The sequence below is a fragment of the Ammospiza nelsoni genome, chromosome 11 (assembly GCF_027579445.1).
Source record: "Ammospiza nelsoni isolate bAmmNel1 chromosome 11, bAmmNel1.pri, whole genome shotgun sequence".
NCBI classification, from domain to species: Eukaryota; Metazoa; Chordata; class Aves; order Passeriformes; family Passerellidae; genus Ammospiza; species Ammospiza nelsoni.
The window spans coordinates 489,997-509,867 of record NC_080643.1 but is presented as its reverse complement, the minus strand read 5'-3'; the positions used below and the strand labels follow the sequence as shown (position 1 = coordinate 509,867).

Sequence of the window (19,871 nt, the reverse complement as noted above, 5' to 3'; positions counted from 1 at the left end):
GGGGAGGGAGGAGGAAAAGAGCAGCTGAAGTATCTGAGTGAGGCAGGAAAGCAATTAAAGGCATAAAAGGAGGTGGGGAGTTCAAAGAAATCTGTGAATTTAGAGGGCTGACAGAGAACTAGGGAAACTCATAATAGGTCAGAATAAAATTAAACATAGTATGCCTAGTCTTCTATAATAAACCATAATTCTGGTTCAAAGATCAAATTGAAGATGGGTTTGTCACTTCTGGTAGATTTCAATAATTTGGCTCTGTTTTCAGAGAGCCCTCTGAAGCAACAGCTTCATGTTCTCCTGAGTGCACATTTATCAGGAGTTGGCTGGTCGCCGCACAGGGCCCGCACAAGCACGCTTGGTTTAGGATTTGGTTACAGCCTTCAGTCATATTTTTCAAACCACTGTTGCTGTAATCTTGATCAAATACAGTGAATCCTGCTACTTGGAGACAGTTTTTACAAGGTTTATTACTTAATTACTTTACAGTGATAGCAGACTTACTTGATGTACTATAAACCAATCCAATTATTTTGGCATCTGCTAAAGCTTTCAGCTCACTTGCTGAAAGTCAGAAAAGGGACATTTAAGAATGATTTATTGAAATCTGACTGTAACTTCATTCTAGGCATAATGACTCTATCCAGTGTGTTTCATACAATCCTCTCACTCATCAGTTGGCATCCTGCTCGTCTGGGGATTTTGGTATGTCTTCTCCCTTGAACTTTTCCATCAAGACAGTGAATGCCATTACAGCTGGATAGCTTAGCTAACTACAGATAGGTACAGCTCTGTGACTCCAGGAGAGATGGGACACAAAGCTACCTAACGTTCAGTGACATTGGATACTGATTTAAACCACTTAAACTCAGTGAGAAAGGACAGTAGTGAGGGGTCACAGGATGAAATGTGCTGCTCTGTTACTGGAGTTTTTTGCAGAGACACCCTCTGTTATTTAGATGGATTTTTTTTCCCATTTAATAATAAATAATATGTATTTAAATGTCCACTTGCAGTGTACAAGACTTTGGTGCCTCTGAAATCCCAGCTGAGTTCTGTGACAGTATTAGTTCCCAGTCTGAACTCTGGCACATGCTTACTTGTCATTGGCTCTTTGTTTTCTTTCATCAAGGCTTGTGGTCTCCAGAACAGAAGTCAGTCTCTAAACATAAAACAAGCAGCAGGATTACTTGCTGTAGGTAAGTTTTAAGGGTTATCTGTGTCATTTAAGTTAGTTTCAATACAAACTATTTCAAGTAAGATAGAAGCTTTTAAAAAAAATTACTTTTCCTTCCTTCTTTTTCAGTAGCAAAGTGTTGGGTTATGCTTGGTCCTGTTTATAACCAAATCCTTTTGAAGGCATCAGAGACAGATTCTGGTCTTGAGCAGGTGTCTTAGCTGTTCTCTCCCATCTGTTCTTCTCTCTTGTGCCGCAACAATAAAATGAAGTTACAGGAAAAATAATTGCAATGTTTGTTTGTTGTTCATTCCCTGTACTGTTGGGGTTTTCAGTTGAAGAAGTTATTATCTTTGTGGAGAATCTGAAGTAAGGATTCATAACTGAAGTAATTCATCTGACTGAAGAATAGACCAGAATAGACCCTAGGCCTCCCCTGTCCTACACCAGTCAGTTCCATCTGATCATGTTCTAAATGTGGCTTTTAAAGCATCTTGGTCTGCTCCCAGACTGCCATCCCCAAACTGTATCTGACTTAGCGCATGTTATAAATATTGCAAGCTTTAAATTATTATTTTACTTCTGTATATATGATAAAATGTCCTTGATGTAGAGAGTGCTGTTGCTATAAATGTGGATTTAGATGCATAAACAAACCATAGGATTACTAGCCACCTCCCAGAACTCCCTCTTAGAAATATACTTTAATCTACCATTCCTGTGTGAGTGTGCTATTCACCATCCTGCCTTCCTGCTGCTTGTTTGTAGTAGTTTACTCTTCAGTGTGTATGTGTTTTCTCAGCTGGACAAATGATGGCCAGTACCTTGCTTTGGGGATGTTCAATGGCATTGTCAGCATAAGGAACAAAAATGGTGATGAGAAGGTGAAAATAGAGAGGCCAGGGGGCTCTTCCTCTCCAGTATGGTCAATTTGTTGGAATCCTTCCAGGTAAATAATTTCATCCTTCTTTTTTTTTTTTCATTTTGAATAGATAATCCTTGGCTCATTGATTGCAGAAAGGCTTGACTTCTATCCCTGCTGAAGCAGATTAATTCCCATATATGTTACCTTCTTTAAGTGATTATATATTGGGGTTTTGGCTTTGCTGCCAGTCTTCAACTGAATAGAGAACCTGGGAACAAGTTTAGATTGGAGACATGGGATTGTTTAGGTTGAAAAAGCCCTTTGAGACATCAAATCCAACCACTCCTACAGCAGTGCCAAAGCCAGCACTAACACCTGTCCCAAGTGCCACATCCACACAGCTTTTAAATCCCTCCACCCCTGATGGACAGCCCTTTCAGGGAAGAAATTATCCCAATACCCAGCCTAAACCTTCCCTGGCAAAGCTTGAGGCCATTTGCTCTTGTTGTGTCCCTGTTCCCTCCCTCAAGCTTTGAGTTATTCCTGTAGAGGATACTGGTTTTGATTTTGTGTCCCCAAGCTGTTTTCCAGAGGTTTAAATGCCAACCTGCTGTCCTTTCAGTTTGTGACTTTTAAAGAGTAGCATGAAGCGAATTCTACTATTCTGTGACTTGGTTCTGTTGCTCTAAGAGATTTGTTAATTAAATTGCTGTAGAATTACTAGTTTGTCTTTTTTTTGGCAGAGATGAACGCAATGACATTTTAGCTGTGGCAGACTGGGGTCAGAAGCTTTCCTTTTACCACCTGAGTGGCAAGCAGGTATGCCTTAGAGAGTTTATTCAAGAGTCACAGGGTATTTTTGGTTCTATTTTGTCCTACAATCAAAATACTTGTATACAGGTGCTTTATTAATTTCATTAAACGTCTTCTGTTTTCCCAGCCTTTTATGAATCTATTTTTTTTTAACCATTCCTCCTTCAGCTCTTCTCACATAGCAGCTCAGCTGCTGTCTCACAGTTCTTCCATTAAAGCCCTTACAACTCTGCTGACTTGTGTGACATGGTTCCCTGGTTTGTAGAGAACATCTTTGTGGGTTTTTTCAGCTGGGTAAAGGGGTTTTGTGACTTGTTGTGTTCTGAGCAGAATGGTTTGGGACTGGAGGGATTCTTGGATGTATTTTAGAGCTATCTTTGGGAATCTTAATATAGCCAGTGGTTCTAGGTATTGAAAGTCCATGCATGGAGGAGATGAATGGTGTCAGCAATGGCACTTTTGTTTTCAGAAAAGATGAAATGATCCTTTTGTTAACGTTTTTTATTGGGGTTTTTTGGTTTATTTTCCCTTGTAGATTGGGAAGGACAGAGTGCTCAATTTTGACCCATGCTGCATCAGCTACTTTACTAAAGGAGAGTATCTCTTGCTGGGAGGTTCAGACAGACAGGTTTCTCTCTTCACAAGGGATGGGGTACGTCTGGGCACTGTGGGAGAGCAGAGCAGCTGGGTGTGGACCTGCAAAGTTAAACCAGATTCCAACTATGTGGTGAGTAGGGATGTTTTTCTAACATTTTCACAGGGAATTTGGTACTTAAAGATCATACATTCCCATCTTAGTTGCTTGGACATTCCTGCTGAGGCAGTAGAACTTCACCAGTGTCTAGGGAGGTCCTATAACTGCCACTGGAATTACATATATCCCACAAAAGTAAAACCTGAGCTGTAAGAAGGATCTAAGGAGCACAACACCTGCTCTCAAGTGGTAAGGTGTTTGCTGCATTTTGGTTAAAAAAGCGGAGGGAAAAATAATTAAAAATATCAGCTAATAACTTCTGGGCTTGACCAATTCTAATTCCATGATGGGAAGAAGATGCCTACAGGGCAACTGTCAGGCTAAAATGCTGCACTCTTGAGTCCTGTACAAGTGGGAAGAGAATTAAAACAAATTTAAAAGTGAACAAACACACCTCCTCTGTGTGTTTGTCTAATCAAATCTATCCAAAACCCCATCCAAATAAACCCAAGCCCCCCCCCCCCCCCCCAGCATGGTGGTCTCCATGGTCTGTGGTGACGTCAGTCCATTTTCAGTGCACTTGTGCCATGGTTAAATACAAGTCAGCTGTAGCTGGTGTTGGTCTATTCATTGTGCAAAAAAAGGGACATGGTCTTCATATAAACACCACACACTCTGCCAGGTCTCACCTGTTTGTACCAATTAACTGAAATCATTCCCTTATTGTGTTCAGGCAGTAGGGTGTCAGGATGGAACAATCTCCTTCTACCAGCTGATTTTCAGCACTGTCCACGGCCTCTATAAAGACCGCTACGCCTACAGGGACAACATGACCGATGTTATTGTCCAGCACCTCATCACAGAGCAAAAAGGTAATTCCACACTTGCAAGCAGGCCAAAGCTTCATGCAGCTTGTTTTAGTTAATATCCATCAGGACACTTGGAATATACGCTGCATGGACTTGACAGGCTGTTGTCACTTTGGCAGTCCAACCGTGGAACACACTTGGGATGAGGAGAGGGCAAACTTGGAGCGTGCAAGTTCATCACTGACAAGTTCAATGAAAGATGTGGGCATTGGCAAAGAGACTGGGAGGGACAGGGGCCCTTAAAATAAGGTTCTAATCTCTGAAAATGAGATAAAAATACTATGTGTTATATTCAGCCTTTATTTTCCTTACTTGTAACCGTAAGCATTTGTGCTTATTTAGTTTCTCCATTTTTGCTGTCTTTTTATGGCAAGGATTCAAAATACTGCTCCAGAATGTGCTGTTCATAGAGGGTGGTAAATTGTGACACGGATGGTAGATTACGTAGATGCAGAGCAGCAAACGTATCTGAGCAGGAATGTGATTTGAATTTTAGAAGTGCTCTAGGGAGATTCAGTTTTAGTGTATTAGTTCTCTGATTTCTGTATGTTATTTTTGTGTCAGCTTATACTTTATCATTTTGGTGTTTTTTCTTTCTAGTTAGGATAAAAGGCAGAGAGCTTGTGAAGAAAATTGCAATCTACAAAAACAGATTAGCCATCCAGATGCCAGAGAAAATCCTGATTTATGAGTTGTACACGGATGACTCTGCAGATATGTACTATCGGGTGAAGGAAAAGATCATTAAGAAATTTGAATGTAACTTGCTGGTGGTGTGTTCAGATCACATTATTTTATGCCAGGTATGTGCCTTAAAAGCTAGAGTAGTGCTGGGGTGTGTTCAGTGTTCAAGGCAGCTGTCCCAGACAGTGGCTGGCAGGACATGAGTGTCCCGTGGGATCTGCTGCAGCACTTCCCAAGGCAGTCCTGCTGTGCCCTGCAGTGCTCACATGCTGCTGGGCAGCCACTGTGGCGTGGCTCAGGTGACTCTGGTTCAGTAAAGCAGGCTCCAGAGTGAATTTGATAAATTAGCACAGAATCCAGGGGTTCTTTTGGGTGGGAGAGAGCTACTAGAAGAAGATTGGGGGTGTTTGTTTTTGTTTGCTCATAGGATTGGAAAATCTTAAAGAATTCACCCATTAAATTGAGTATTTGACTTTATGATTTTTAAATGTAGAAGTAGACACACCTGCTAGTATAGGTATAAACATCACACATCAGACACAGATTTTTGTCTTCACCTCCAGGCTGTGTTTTATACCTTACTGTGTCCTTAGGAGAAGAGACTGCAGTGCCTCTCATTTAGTGGTGTTAAAGAACGAGAATGGCTGATGGAATCTCTTATTCGTTATATTAAAGTAATTGGAGGACCTCCAGGAAGAGAAGGCCTCTTAGTTGGTCTGAAGAATGGTCAGGTAACACATCAGCTCTGGTATGTGTCTTTCCACTGCAAACAAAATGTGTTCTGTGCTCTTGGAGACCTTAGGAGCAGCAGGCTCTTCTGCAACGTAGAATTTTATTTGACAGTCTCATCTTGGGATTAAAAATTAATTACTTCTGTCTTTCTCATTCTCTGACAATAAAATTCATAAATATATGTTTAACTGGGTCTGGAGGTCTGCGAGTTAGTATCAGCTGACAAAATTGAGTTGTTGGTGAAGAGAGCAGGTTTGCCTTTAGTGGGGGTTGGAGGTATGTACACTTTTCCTGGTGACCACTTGTGAGGGTGTGGCTGTGCTCCAGGTGTGGGGGCTGTCTGTTTCACACGCCAGGTGGCAGCTGAAGTGCCAAACTGGAGCCCAGAGGTACTGATAGCAAGGACACTGAGATCCTGTTTATGTCTTCTGTATGTAGTGTATTCCTGTATTAATGAAATTGTGTGACTAGTGGAGAGCCCAGGATGCATGGCATTGGATTTATCTGTATAGGCTTGCGACCTAGAGCGTGTTGTATCAGCCAGGCTGCTCAGGAGACAAACTGGAAGCATTTCCCTAGTTTTATAGCAGTTTGTCTCTGAAAAAGCTTGCAATTTCACACTTCAGACAGCACTGAGGTTTGCCGCGCTGTGCTGTTTCCAGTTCTGGGGACAGAGCAGTCTGAGTGAGTTTGTTTCCCAGATCCTGAAGATCTTTGTGGACAACGCGCTGGCGATCGTGCTGCTGAAGCAGGCCACGGCCGTGCGCTGCCTGGACATGAGCGCCTCGCGCAGCAAGCTGGCCGTGGTGGACGAGAACGACACCTGCCTGGTCTACGACATCCACACCAAGGAGCTCCTGTTCCAGGCGAGCATCAGCACTTGCTGGGGTTTCTAAATGGGGGAGCAGGAGGGCAGGAAGTGGTTTGGTGCACAGAGCATCCCAAAAGTGTTGCTGTGCAGAAATTCGCGTAACTCATTCAAGCTATTAATCGCATCTTGTAGAATTTAACTGTGATCTGTTTATCAAAACCACCCTCTCAGAGATGGGGGAGTAGGAATGAGAAGACGGGAAATCTATGTGAGCAACAGCTGAATAAAGAGCTCTTAGACATGTGACCTTTTCAGTTTAATTTAGAACTCTGCCCTGCTTCCCTCTGAAGCATTACAGTTAATGAGCATTTTAGTTTTATCATTAGTACGAACAGAATTAAAGCCTAAACATCTTTGTTCGTTGGGTATTCATAGGCTATAAAAGGAATCATGTTAATGCTCTCTTCATTGGCAGTTTAGCAGTCACTTATTAATGTTGATTAAATGTTTTCAGAACATACTGGATAGCAAGGATGGAGTGCTGCAAGACAGGGTCTGAAACTTCCTTTGTGTAATAGACTGAGAAATGATCAATTAAATGCACTAACTAGCAGTATATTATTATTATTGTGGAATTTGGGATTATGTTTACAGATTGATTCTAGAGATTGCTAGTAAATATACATAAAAGGCAAGACAATTATAGTTGAGAAGTAAAATGTAAAATACATCCCAATAAATCTGTTTAGGAATGTTTTAGACTTTAGGATATTGCAAATGTGAATAATCGGTGTGTGTGTGTACACACCAGGCTGTAATGGGTCAAACACTTCAGCTGAAGGAGGCATGTTTCTTAGCAAAGATGTGATTGCATCAGTTGTAATCCTGAGATGTTTCTCATTAGGAACCCAATGCAAATAGTGTGGCCTGGAATACCCAGTGTGAGGATATGCTTTGCTTTTCTGGAGGGGGTTACCTCAATATCAAAGCTAGCAACTTCCCTGTCCACCAGCAAAAACTGCAAGGCTTTGTTGTGGGTTACAATGGCTCCAAGATCTTCTGCCTTCATGTTTTCTCTATGTCAGCAGTTGAAGTTCCGCAGGTAATCCTTTAATCTCATTAAGTGTTGCTTTATATCTCATAAACATGAATGTTTAACAAGTGAAGAAGCTTTTCTGAGATTTACTTGTATTTCATTACTAAAATGATTGCAGTTCACACTTCCTTCGTTGTTATTTAAGTTATATTGTGTGATCTATTTTATTTTTGTTTCTTTGGCATTAATTAAGCTAACTTCCTTTTTGCTGTTGGTAATTGTCTCTGATTCTCCCTTTCTACTTGCAAATGCACATAATCTAATATAGCACAGGCCTTACCTCCTGGAGGATTTTTGCTGTGTTCTCTCTATATAACTTTTATCCATTGTAATTTCATTTTCCTTGAATACATAAAATACTGTTTTATTGTTGCTTCATCTAGACGCCTTTAGGCAATATTTAAACAGAATATCTTAGTCTGAATGTTTAGTACCTGTGTGGTCTTTATATTCAAAATTTAGGGATTGCCTTCCATAAAATGCTGATTTCTGTCATCATGGAAGTAAAAAAAAACAAAGCAAAAAAAGAAAGTAGAAGGATTGTGACTCTGTATATCCAAGAGTGTGCAGGACTTGCCTCTGAGAATCAATGAATAAAGCACAATGTCCTGTGCTTGTACTGACTGATGGACACCTGTGTTACAGACCCTCTGTCCCTTGAGGCCCTGGGCAGGCCCTTGGTGGGGCTCTGGCTTGTCCAGGGTGGTTGGCAGCCACAGGCAGGACACCGGGCCTTGAGCACTCCTGTCTGCCTTTGGCATGCTGTAGGCACCAAGGTGCCACAGAATTATTGTGCAGCATCTCAGAGGCAGCTTCTCCACAGCTGTGCTTTTGGAGAGAGGCAGTAGCAAAGGGCGTACAATGTTCAGATAAACTGGTAAAAGTAACACGGAAACAGACGCGCATCGTGCTGGGGTTGCAAAGCCAGGGTGAGGCAGTGGTGCTGCAGGGCTCCCTGTTCCCCCAGAGGGCTCTGTGGCTGCAGACCCACGTCTGTCTGTGTGTCACCCTGCAGCAGCTGGCAGCTCCCCACGGGGATTTCCTTTGGGGCAGGTCCTTGAAAGCCCCAGTGTGCTTTGTACCGAGTCACAGCCTGGGTAGCACAGCTTTGTCCTCGAGGCTGGGGCACGAGGGTTGCTTTGCTCCCCTGCCTGTGTGTCCGGGTGTGTCCAGGGACGTGCCACTCCTCCTGCTCTTGGCCCTTGAGAGCACACTGCCCCTCCTTTGCTCTGCTTCCACAGTACTAAAAAAGCTCAGTGTACATCATATTTAGCATGTTCAATGCCCAGAAGAATTCGCATCCTTAAATACTTCCTAATATTGCAGGGAACTGAAGATTTCAAAATGGATGAGTTTGGAATGTAATTAACCCAGCTTGTGTAAAGATAAGATAAAGATCACCCCAGAATGTTGTTCTGTCTGTGTACAAAATTGAGATGTTTATTCTCTGGGCAGCTTGTAATGGTTGTAATTAGAATATATTTTTTTTTCCCAATATTTGTAGAAAATTTCACTAATATATCTCAGTATTATGCTTTCTGATACATGTTTTTTTCTATGACGATCCTCAGTCTGCACCCATGTATCAATATCTGGAACGAAAAATGTTTAAAGAAGCCTATCAAATTGCATGTTTAGGAGTCACTGATGCTGACTGGAGAGAGCTGGCCATGGAAGCCTTGGAAGGGCTGGAGTTTGAAACTGCTAAAAAGGTAAAGCATTTGTTTACTCGTTTAGCAGAAAGCTTGGGTTTGATATTTAATCTCTGTGTGTGTGTGTATGACTAAAATGCATGTTTTGTGGCTGGAATATGTGGTGTTCCTGGGTTACTGTCTTGCTTGTCTTTTATGTCTTGTTATAAACTCATGATTTTGAGATGAGGTTTTGAGCTGAAATCAAATGTACCTCTCTAGATAAATGCCATGTTCTAAATCAAGGTGTTTGACAGTAGGAAAATGGTTTCATCTGCGAAATACATTGATGGGTTTAGGGGAGCAGAACTGGGAAGCAGTGCCCACCGGGTGGCAGCAGAGGATGCTCACCTGCCTTTGGCCCCCGCCTTCCTTAGTGCTGCAAACCTGCCCTTGTCCCCCCAAACATTTAATACAACCTCCGTGCAAATGTAAAGATTTCCTGCTCTTTGGGATCTCCCATTAAGGCTGTGTGAAGGCAGTGGTGCTGGACAGTATCATTTCAGTCCTTTCCTCTGTGGTGTGCCTTGCTTTGGGGAGTGGTCTGTGAGTGGGCATAGACTGAAGAACTGAGTTTTCTCTGGCATAAAATACTTCCCTATTTTCTTTCACCATCTCTTCTCAAGTAAGAGAGAGCAAACTGAGTTCAATGTCATGAATATTGTATGAAAGACAAAACATTCTAAAAATACACTGAGAATGGTCTGAAGTGATAGACATCTTTTAATAACAGATTTTTTTTTAAAAAAAGGAAATTAAATGCTTTTTTTTTTTTTCTTAAGTGGAGGCATCAGAATAATTCCAGTCTCATGGATGGCTTTATGCAAATAGATACTTTTGAAAAGAAGTTTTCAGTGCCTCCTTGGAATTTTTAAGTAGTGCCCTCTTAGAATTAGAGCGGATTAATTCAAACAAAAGCAGCTTCTTGACATTAAAGGCTCTTACAGTTCCTAGTTCAATCCGATGTAAGCAGAATATTCTGTGCCCTCTTCAGTTTGGTTGGAAGTCTTGAATGTGCAGCCCAAAGAGTTAAATTTCTGTTTTGTGATGCATGTCAGGAATAAGTGCTGAGCTGCTGCAACTTGCACGTGACTTTGCCACTTGAGACTTTGGGTTGCACATTTATCTCCATTTGCAAAGATATTACACTGTCTTAAAGTACTTTTATCTTATCGTCTTCTTACTTCCTTTCCTCTCTCTGAGCTCCTTTCATGCTGGATTTTTGGAATGGTTTAAAAACTAGGAGCATATGCAGCCGGCTTTGACAATACGATCTGTTATGTGCCCTTCCTTGTAACAGTTTCCTGAAATTTCCTTGTCTGTGTCACACCTCACGTCCAAACGGAGAAGCTATAAAATAGCCAGAATAAAAGCATGTAATATTTTAATTGACACTTTGTATTTCTTGGGGGACTGATAGGCGCAGCTCCGCTGCCTGCTGTGCCGAGCTGTTCCTGTTTAGCCTTGTCTCCTTTCTGTCACTACTCAGGGGCCACAGTCAGAGCCCTTCAGGTTTGGGACTACACAAACACAAACCCGGCACACTTCTGCCTGTCCTTTTTGCATGAGGACAGCTTGATTCATGCAGAATAATATTTGGTGTTTTCTGGGTTTTCAAGTTATTGCCTTTTACTCTTTTTTTAAAATTATTTTCAATAGGCATTTACCAGAGTTCGAGACCTTCGATATTTAGAACTGATCAGCAGCATAGAGGTAAGCCAGTGTTCAAGAAGGTGTATTTTCTTAAAGTTACTGCTGTACCAAATTCAGTACTTTCTGTTTTGGAAGGACTTTTGGTTGGATATTGCTTCTGACTGTTGGAGATGTGTTTGAAGTGAAAAATCCTGGTTCGTAGAGGTGACTCAAGTTCTAGTCATGGGATTGGAACTTTGTGGACCAAAATGTGGGTGTGGGATGGGAACTTCTGAAACTGTCTTCAGGAGAACTGGAAAAATGTTCAGTATTCAATTAATAATTGGTAGAATACTACTGTGCTGACGGAGCTTAGTACAGAATACTTCATAAACATGAGTTCATTAAGCCTTTCCCTACCCCCTGGAGGTAGGTAATTACTATTATCTCCTCCTTGCAGAGACAGACACAGGCCCAGAGAAGTGAAATGACAAACTTGGGGTCTCATGACAAGTCTGTGACAACTGGAAATAGAATTTGGGATTCCGTATTTCTATACTGTGCTCTAATCACTCCTTCCTATTCTTTTCACACTTCTTGATAGAATTTCACTCAACAATAACTGTCTGTCATGAGCACTTGAAAATACACTCATCGCCCTTGTCCTTCTGCAGAGATGGCAAGATAATGCTTAAAGATCTGTTTGGAGATGGCATAAAGGGAATTCCTCTTCCTTGTGTTAATTAGATTTACACCTTCTCTTAAAAGATACACTTCTTGTCTTCATGTCTGCAGAGCTGTCCTGCTGCTGTCAAAATGCCAGCTGGTTGCAGTGAACTTTTCTCTAACATAGGACAAAGGTCTAGCATTAAGAGCCCCTTATTTCAGTTGGTTTTCTTTTCTTTTTCTTTTCAAGGGTATAGGTAGGTGAGAGTCTTTTCTCACCAGTAATAACCTTTCTTTTCCACATATGCTTCTCCAGATCTTCATTTATTGAAGATATTCTGGATTTGTCATGTCATATTCTGTTAAGAAAGAATCCCCCTAAAAATAGGCATAAACTTACTTTCACACATCTTGAAAATGCTCCTTTTACAGTGAGTTCTACATCCCCACTTGCTTTCGCCTGCAGTGGATTGGATTCCTTTTAAGGCTTGTAGGGTGTAATTAAACACACATGTTCCATTAATGCCATGGTTTTCTCTCAGTAATGACACTTTTTCCCAATTGATCACAGACAAACATGGTTGCCATCTCTATCTGGCAAGATTCTGTGGAGTCTTCAAAAAAGGGTGTAACAAGTACTCTGGTTATTCATTTAACCAAGGTTTTGAAGGAAACTTTGAACACCAGCTCAGTGTCAGCCCAGTCAGTCAGCGTGGCCAGGGAGTGATGGCTGAGACCCTCTGGCAGCAGAGGATTGAATGTGGATGCTGGTGGAATGCTTTTCCCCTTGCATGCAGTTTTCTTTTAATTCAGCTCACAGCTCTGTGTTTCCTACGATGTGGGCTAACTGCAACAATAATTTTATCCCAGGCAGGGTAGTGGTGTGTGTCCAATACACAGGATAAGGCACACACATGGAAACACACACACACACACACACACACACACACACGTGTGCAAACCTGTCTGGGTCCCTCAGAGCCAGGGTCCTGCTGCAGTTTGATTCATGTGCAGGGTTTCTCCATGGCTCTGCACACACATGGCAGGTTACTGCGTGGCTCTGCAACAATGCTGTCCTCAGGGTCCCTTCCCAGGCCAGAACAGAACAAGCAGTTCTGGTTTCCAGGAGAGCATGTACAGGTGCTCTGGAAGTGACTGGTGCTGACCCAAATCTGTGAGCTCTTGCTTGTGGGGACAGTGGAGGTGTCACTGGTTTGTATTCAGAGGCAGGCTAACATACATCCTGAATCTACTTACTGCTGGCAGTTATCCTCCTGTTTGTCATCCCACCTGCACATATATTGTTAATGTAGCCAAATTATATGCTGGTGAGATTGTAGGGAGAAAATGAGGAGCCCATCAGATGCCTTTTTTAAAATAGACTGGCATAATGATAGCATGTGTTCATTTTCCTGTGTGAAATCAAGAGAAGTGACTTTTCATCACTTTGGTTTGTATAGTGACATTTAATTTTGCTCTTCATAATTTTAATTAAGGAGGGATTTAATCCTTTAATTGTAAATTCACCAGAAATGTAGGAGAGGCATAATTATGCTATCCCATTACAGGTTTTTAATTATTAGCAGTTAAAATCTAAGCCTGAAAATGTAATTCCTCAAAGGCTATTTCTCGCCTAGGTGCTGATCATCTAGAATATTTTCTACATCTCTCTTCAGTTTTTTTGTTTTTCCAGGATCGGAAAAAGCACGGAGAGAACAACCAGGAGCTGTTCCTGGCAGATGTTTATGCCTACCAGGGAAAATTCCACGAGGCAGCGAGGCTGTACAAGAGGAGCGGCCACGAGAGCCTGGCCCTGGAGATGTACTCGGACCTGCGCATGTTCGAGCACGCAAAGGTAGGACTGGCACCTGGGCTTCAAATGCAGGAATTCTGATGTGCCTCTCACTGTTCCAGTGTTGATCCTACAAAGGAGCTGTGGGCTTTGAATTCTGATTTCATTTTATCAGGTATTTGTTTGGAGATCTTTTGGCTTATAAGGGGAAAAGTGTTTCTGGCCTGGGTGTAATGGTGGCATTTTCCTTCAGAGTCTGCTACCAAGGCAGCAGATTGTGTTTTGTAGAGTCTCAAATATGGCTGTGGAAATTCAGGGCTTTTCAGTGAATTCTTTTAGTGGACCTTGTGATTACATAGTAATTTTCTTTCTTTCAAAATGAAAAAGTTTGGTTTTATGGCTCTTTTTGCATTATCTCATTTGAGAGTCCCTTATTGTTTGTTTGTCCTCCAAAGATGACAAGGTAGTACCCACGTTATCATGAAAATAAATGGGTAGGAGTAAGTCAGATCTATATCGATGCATTTTAAAAACTGCATAATATGCTAACCTAGAATATTTTTGTTTACTACAGAATTTCTTCCAAAGATTCAGTGTCTTGGCTTTTTTTAAAACTCTGTTCCATGTAGGAATAAATTGAATATAATTCTGAAAAGTGATGTTTTTATATGGTGATAAGGAGCATTACTTGGCTTTTAAGTCTTCTGTGGTGTTTTCTTATCGAAAACACCGAGAATGCATGCACTGTTTAGTCTCATTCATCACTCATCAGAGCCCTATTCTGCCCAATCCAGGACAAAGAATTCACCATGACATGCACAGAAACTCTCTAGCAGAGATTCCCAAGCCATGCTGCAGAGATCTTTTTCTTCCAAGAGCTCAACAGAAACATTTGGGGGCTTTGCTGATGTAAGCCTGACTTCCGCTATTTTTGGCTGATGAGTCTTTGTTAGCTTCAGTGTTTTGGCTCCTCTTGAACATAAATGTAATTCATACAGGAAAATGTTCCCATAAGTCTTTGTAAGAATCTTTTAATTCTTGGCTGCAGTCATGTCTAAATTTAACCAGTAGAGAGCAAGAGGTCTCATGTCTCCTATGCTTCGGAGTGATTCCATGCTGAGAAATTTAAGGTACTTCATAAGGCAGCTTCTTGTGCAGGGAGTGCACAGGACATGGAAGAGCATGTAAACCCCCCTTGTTTTCAAGTTATTTATCTAAGGAAAAATACATGGGGGAGGGGTGTGTTTTTGTGGTGCTGTTTTCACTGATGCTGCCAGAATTATTCAAAGGGACCCACAGAACCTGCTTTCTTGTGCATGACTTTGATGAGGTCTGGACAGAGGGTCCAGACTGGAGGCAGAGGTTGGGAGTCCTTTGATATCTGGTCGCAGGCTCTTTATCACAGCACCAGATCACTGATTACTGGCAACTCACAAAAAACCTTTTATACTGTGGGAAGCTGAGCTTAGCTTTTGATTTTGGGCTTATTTTGGTGACCTAAGCTGGAAAAGTCGTGCCAAAAAGATTGACTTCACTCTGGAGTGCAGTTCTCCATATTCAGAGGCTGTTGGGATCCCTGTTAGCTGCTCCTGGAGCAGGGCTGTGCTGCAGGAGCAGGCCTGGGGCTCAGTTGGAGCTGGCACAGATGGGGTGCGCCTCTGCCTGTAGCAGGGAGCTCCTGAATTGCAGTGCTGAAGCAGACCTGGTGTACAGCTTTTGCCCATTTGTTGCTTTGGTTCTGTTTTTTTAAACCTCAGTCAGAATTTGCTAGAAACATAGAGGATATACAGTTTTCCACTCTTTTCCCACCTGTAATTTCTCCTCTGTTCTGATTTTCTTTTGATAGAAGCTGTTTAATGGACAGTAGCCTGTTCTGTTAACAGTCAAAATTGCCCTTAATCGATCTTCTGGTGTTGAAAAGGGGGTTTATATTTTTTTCCTGGCACATGATGTCAACAGATGTGAACCATATGGTGCCAGAGCTTTAGTACGGGCAGAAGAAGCTGAACTAACTATTAGACATATTTCCAAAATGGTTGTCAACACAGGGTCCAGGCTTGGTTTTTGCATTCCTTCCACAAGTCCAAGCAGTGCTTCAGAGCACTCTCACTTTTGGGCAGCTGTGGTTCTGGTATTATAAAAGAACTTAATGGATATGTTTTTTAAAATACTTGTTTCCTGCAAAGACACTTGATAATTATTTCAGCCTTCATTTGATTTGTGATGCCAGTGTGTGATAGAGTGGATGTGCTGCTGTTGGCTGAGCGTGGGCTGGGACTGGGTTGTCATTGTGAAGGAATCCCTACCTGCTTGGCTTGCAAGAGAAGATCTAAAACTTGGAATTATCTATTAGAGTTTTTAGATTAGTACCATTTTGTTTTGGAAAGGCTTGTTCCTGACAAGCTTGCAGAAATTGTAACTCGTATCCACTGAACCAGGCTTGGCAGAGAGCAGGAGGGGACATTAGGGTTGCCTCTGAGCACCTGCACTGTCCTTCTCTGGGCCTGGCCACAATCTTCTGCTTTCTTTTTAATTGAAAACTCTATAAATGTGAGACTTGCCATTGTTTCCTCCCAGACATGGGGCCTTGATGATGAGCTGCTGAAGGCTGGCTCAGTGCACGTTGCTCTCCATGGAATATTTCTGTCCTTGGGAGGCATCATGGTTTTCATTACAAAAATCTTTATCTATTTTAGAGTTTAGACTGTAATGATGTTTGTGACCAGAAGAAAATGCAGACTTCTGTATTGCACTGTTGCAGGAATTTCTGGGATCTGGAGATCCCAAAGACACAAAGATGCTGATAAAAAAGCAAGCAGACTGGGCCAAGGATATCAATGAACCAAAGGCAGCAGTGGAGATGTACCTCTCTGCTGGAGAGCACATGAAGGCCATCGAGATCAGCGGGAGCCACGGCTGGGTGGATATGTAGGTTTTTGTCTCCTCAGAGATAACCCATAATAAAAGCTTGAATGAGATATTATGAATTCCCCGTAATTTTAAAATAAGACCAAATGTATTTAATATGTGCCTTTATATACGGTTGAGTATCTGAAACACACCTATGATTTAAAATGTTTTAAAAGTTGCGTATGTTTAGAGGGCAGCGCCATAAATATATTACAAAAACTAATGCATTACAGCAATTAAGAGTATGCGTAGGTTTATCTACAATATGAGATTGTCTAAAACAGTCTGAATGCCTTCAGAGTGATCATCACAGCAGTAACTGTACCAGGTAGTCCAGTGCTGCTGTTGTCAGCTGTTTAGAATAATCATCTAGGGGGTAGAGAAGTCACCTGGAGCACAGAGTCCTTAGAAATTCTGTGGCCATTCCTGTCTCTGGTCATTTCTCATCAAAGTACGTGGCACTTTGTGTCATTTGCTGAGCTGCCTTGCGATCGTGGCCAGGCCCTTCAGGCTGGCCTTGCCTCTGTTTTGCTGTGGCACAGGGGCTGCTGTTTATTCAGGAGCCTATTGCTCAGGTCAGGGTTGGGCAGTGTGTGCCACGGAGTCATGCAGGACGTGCTCCCTCCTTCATCTGCAGAGTCTGAGATACAGAGCTGAATGTCTGAGCAAAGAGGGAAGGAAGGGCTTTGAGTCTGCAAAAGGAAAAAGCTATTTGGAATGTTTACTGAAACTGCTTAAACAGTGTTGCATGGTAGTACTATTAGGATGTTTATTAAATGTTAACTGATTGAAGGTGAAGTTATGACAATAATTAAAAGGCAAAGCACCAAGGCAAACATCTGGCTTCTTTCTTCTGAGCCTAGGTTAATCGAAATTGCTCGAAAACTGGATAAAGCTGAGCGTGAGCCTTTGGCTAAATGTGCCTTCTATTTTAAGCAACTTGATAACCCTGGCTATGCTGCAGAAACCTTCATGAAGGTTGGTGACCTGAAAGCATTGGTCCAGCTCCACGTGGAGACTCATCGCTGGGAAGAAGTGAGTGTGCCCTTGATCTGTGTTTTGAAAACCACTGCTTCTTTTTGTCACTGGTTGCAACTAAAAAGGGAAGCAAATGTCTGGCTCCCCCAGCATTGTCATGAGGGACGAAGGCTTCTGCAGAAGGATTCAGAGTATTTCAGTTAATTGTATATGCCAGCATGCGTTTGGTGGTGGTGTGGTCTTCTGAAACTGAATCTAAACTGCATTTATAGTGTTACTTCAATTTCTTTAGAAAATGCATTCAGTAAAAATACAAATATTTTTTGTCTCTTGCTGGGAAATCTACTAAATTTCCCAGATAATCACTTTCAAGTCTTTCTGTTTCAATAGTCAATCTGTTATTATGCTAAGCTTCTTTTCTTTTGTTGTTGATTGCTTTTTATTTTAAAACACATAAGTTTCATGCTGGAGAAAATATAGATTACACTCTCTATTCTGTGTTTATGTTTCATTGTGAATTTTCTTAGAGCTGAAGGATTGATCCCATGGAATATTTTAAAACCTTTAACTGTTTAAACCGTGCAATATTCTAAGAATGAGCTTTTTATTTATGTCAGGCATTTGCTCTGAGTGAAAAGCATCCTGAATTCAAAGATGAAGTCTATGTCCCTTATGCTCAGTGGCTGGCAGAGAGTGATCGATTTGAGGAAGCCCAGAAAGGTGAGAATGTCACTGACAGATCCATATTTACTCCATAGTGGACTCTGCCCAGGCGAATTTCTTATCAGTGGTATTCAAAACCAAATATAACCCATCTTTTCATACTGGTTTTAAAGTAACTGGAAATCTCCCTATTTTATAGGAAAATGTGATGAATCTATCAGAAATTGTGGCATCTAAATATAAGTCCAGATTTTCTATCTTGTTGTATATCTGAGTGTGGACATAAGAGGTATTTGGCATATAATCCTAACCGTTGTAAGATTTTTACCCCACAAAAAATCAAAATATGGCAGCTCTATTATAAACCTGAGTGAAAAACGTATTTTTTCCTTCTATTTAGACAATATTGGACTTGCACAAGTCAAGTTTTCCCGTTCCTTTAAGGTTTTTGCGGGGTTTGTTTGGCTTATAAGATTACATTTGAACGGAACTGTAAACTTTCCATCCTGTGGAAAGCCTTCAAAATTCAGTCCACAAGCTGCTGGAGAGACAAGGAGCTGTTGAAGTGAGCTGTGTGTGCAGTGCCTCGGCTCAGGTGCAGCTCCATTGGCAGGTGCCCCTGCTGTTCCTGAGCCAGCCTGGATCCCAGCCTGGCCCTGCTTGGCTTAAAGGGCCGGGCAGGGCCCGGGCTGGGTCTGCTCTGCCTCTGCCCAGGACGAGTTTGTGTGTTTTGGCACCAAGCCTTGAGCAGCTGCTTGAGGGGAGGGTTGTTTCTGCACTCTCTGAATGCAGGTCAGAGCCCCATGTGCTCCACAAAGCTCTGTGCTGTGGAGCTCTGCAAGTGTAGGTGCCCGGAGCTGGAGGAGCTGGAGGTCCTCATGGGACTGTTCTGGTCTCAGAACAGAATGTGAGGTCTGGTTCAAGCTGAGCTGCCTTCACTCAGGGGGCAGCAGTGCTGTGGGGCTGGGTTTTTTGGGCTTGGTTCCCCCTCAGCCCTGTTCCTTTATATGGAGGTTGCATTGGCCAAATGCAGCTTGCCAAGTGGGAATTCAGGGTGTTACTTGGTGCATCAGAAAAGGAGATGCTGTTAGTAAATGACAGGAGGGTGTAGTAGCTGTACTCTTTTAAAGTATTCAGCACAATACTTTAAAAAGTATTCATACACACCAGAGCACTGGATTCAAACAATTTATTGTAGTTTTGAGTGAAGTTGGGATTTGCAGTATTTGGAGATCACTGTTGTTTGTACAGAGATCCTAATCATCACAGCATCTTCTCTTTTCTATTTAAAAAACCCCAGTAACCCATATTATACATACTCCTTGAGCTCAAGAGTTGCTGAGACAGTGCAAAAGCTTCAAAATACCTGCAGGTTCTTCTCACGTTCCATTAGTGTCACTGCATTCAAGGAGGAAAATAGCAGTGTATAATCCCTTTTATCGTGCCCTGGACAGAGTGTTTGCTATGGGCTGAACAGAGTGCTCTCAGTTCAAAACCATTAGTTTCCGTTAATTGATGTAATCGCGCAGTGAGCCCCTCTCTGTTTTGCTGGGCAGCGTTTCACAAGGCCGGCAGGCAGGGGGAGGCCGTGCGGGTGCTGGAGCAGCTCACGCACAACGCCGTGCTCGAGAGCCGCTTCAACGACGCAGCCTATTATTACTGGATGCTTTCCATGCAGTGCTTGGACATTGCCCAAGGTGAGTCACCCAGAGGAAGTGTGTGTTTGTTACCTTGTTGTGCGCGCAGACAAACAGCTCTGCATTGTGATAGCGGCGCTGCAGCTGCTTCTCCGCTGGGTGGTTTG

General features: G+C 42.2%; 1 protein-coding gene across 4 annotated transcripts in view; it reads left to right on the top strand.

The window, feature by feature from the left end:
- The window catches only part of IFT122 (intraflagellar transport 122), a 30,129-nt gene that overhangs the window by 2,666 nt on the left and 7,592 nt on the right, over nt 1-19,871 (top strand). For all 4 annotated transcript variants that reach the window (XM_059480286.1, XM_059480285.1, XM_059480284.1 and 1 more), the window contains 17 exons: nt 623-699; nt 1,127-1,193; nt 1,974-2,120; nt 2,780-2,855; nt 3,385-3,576; nt 4,277-4,415; nt 5,013-5,215; nt 5,690-5,827; nt 6,530-6,694; nt 7,544-7,741; nt 9,307-9,447; nt 11,086-11,139; nt 13,418-13,579; nt 16,278-16,444; nt 17,290-17,461; nt 18,022-18,124; nt 19,624-19,764. In XM_059480286.1, the coding sequence (XP_059336269.1) occupies nt 623-699; nt 1,127-1,193; nt 1,974-2,120; nt 2,780-2,855; nt 3,385-3,576; nt 4,277-4,415; nt 5,013-5,215; nt 5,690-5,827; nt 6,530-6,694; nt 7,544-7,741; nt 9,307-9,447; nt 11,086-11,139; nt 13,418-13,579; nt 16,278-16,444; nt 17,290-17,461; nt 18,022-18,124; nt 19,624-19,764 (2,342 nt within the window). The remainder of the gene's footprint in view (nt 1-622; nt 700-1,126; nt 1,194-1,973; nt 2,121-2,779; nt 2,856-3,384; nt 3,577-4,276; nt 4,416-5,012; nt 5,216-5,689; nt 5,828-6,529; nt 6,695-7,543; nt 7,742-9,306; nt 9,448-11,085; nt 11,140-13,417; nt 13,580-16,277; nt 16,445-17,289; nt 17,462-18,021; nt 18,125-19,623; nt 19,765-19,871) is intronic.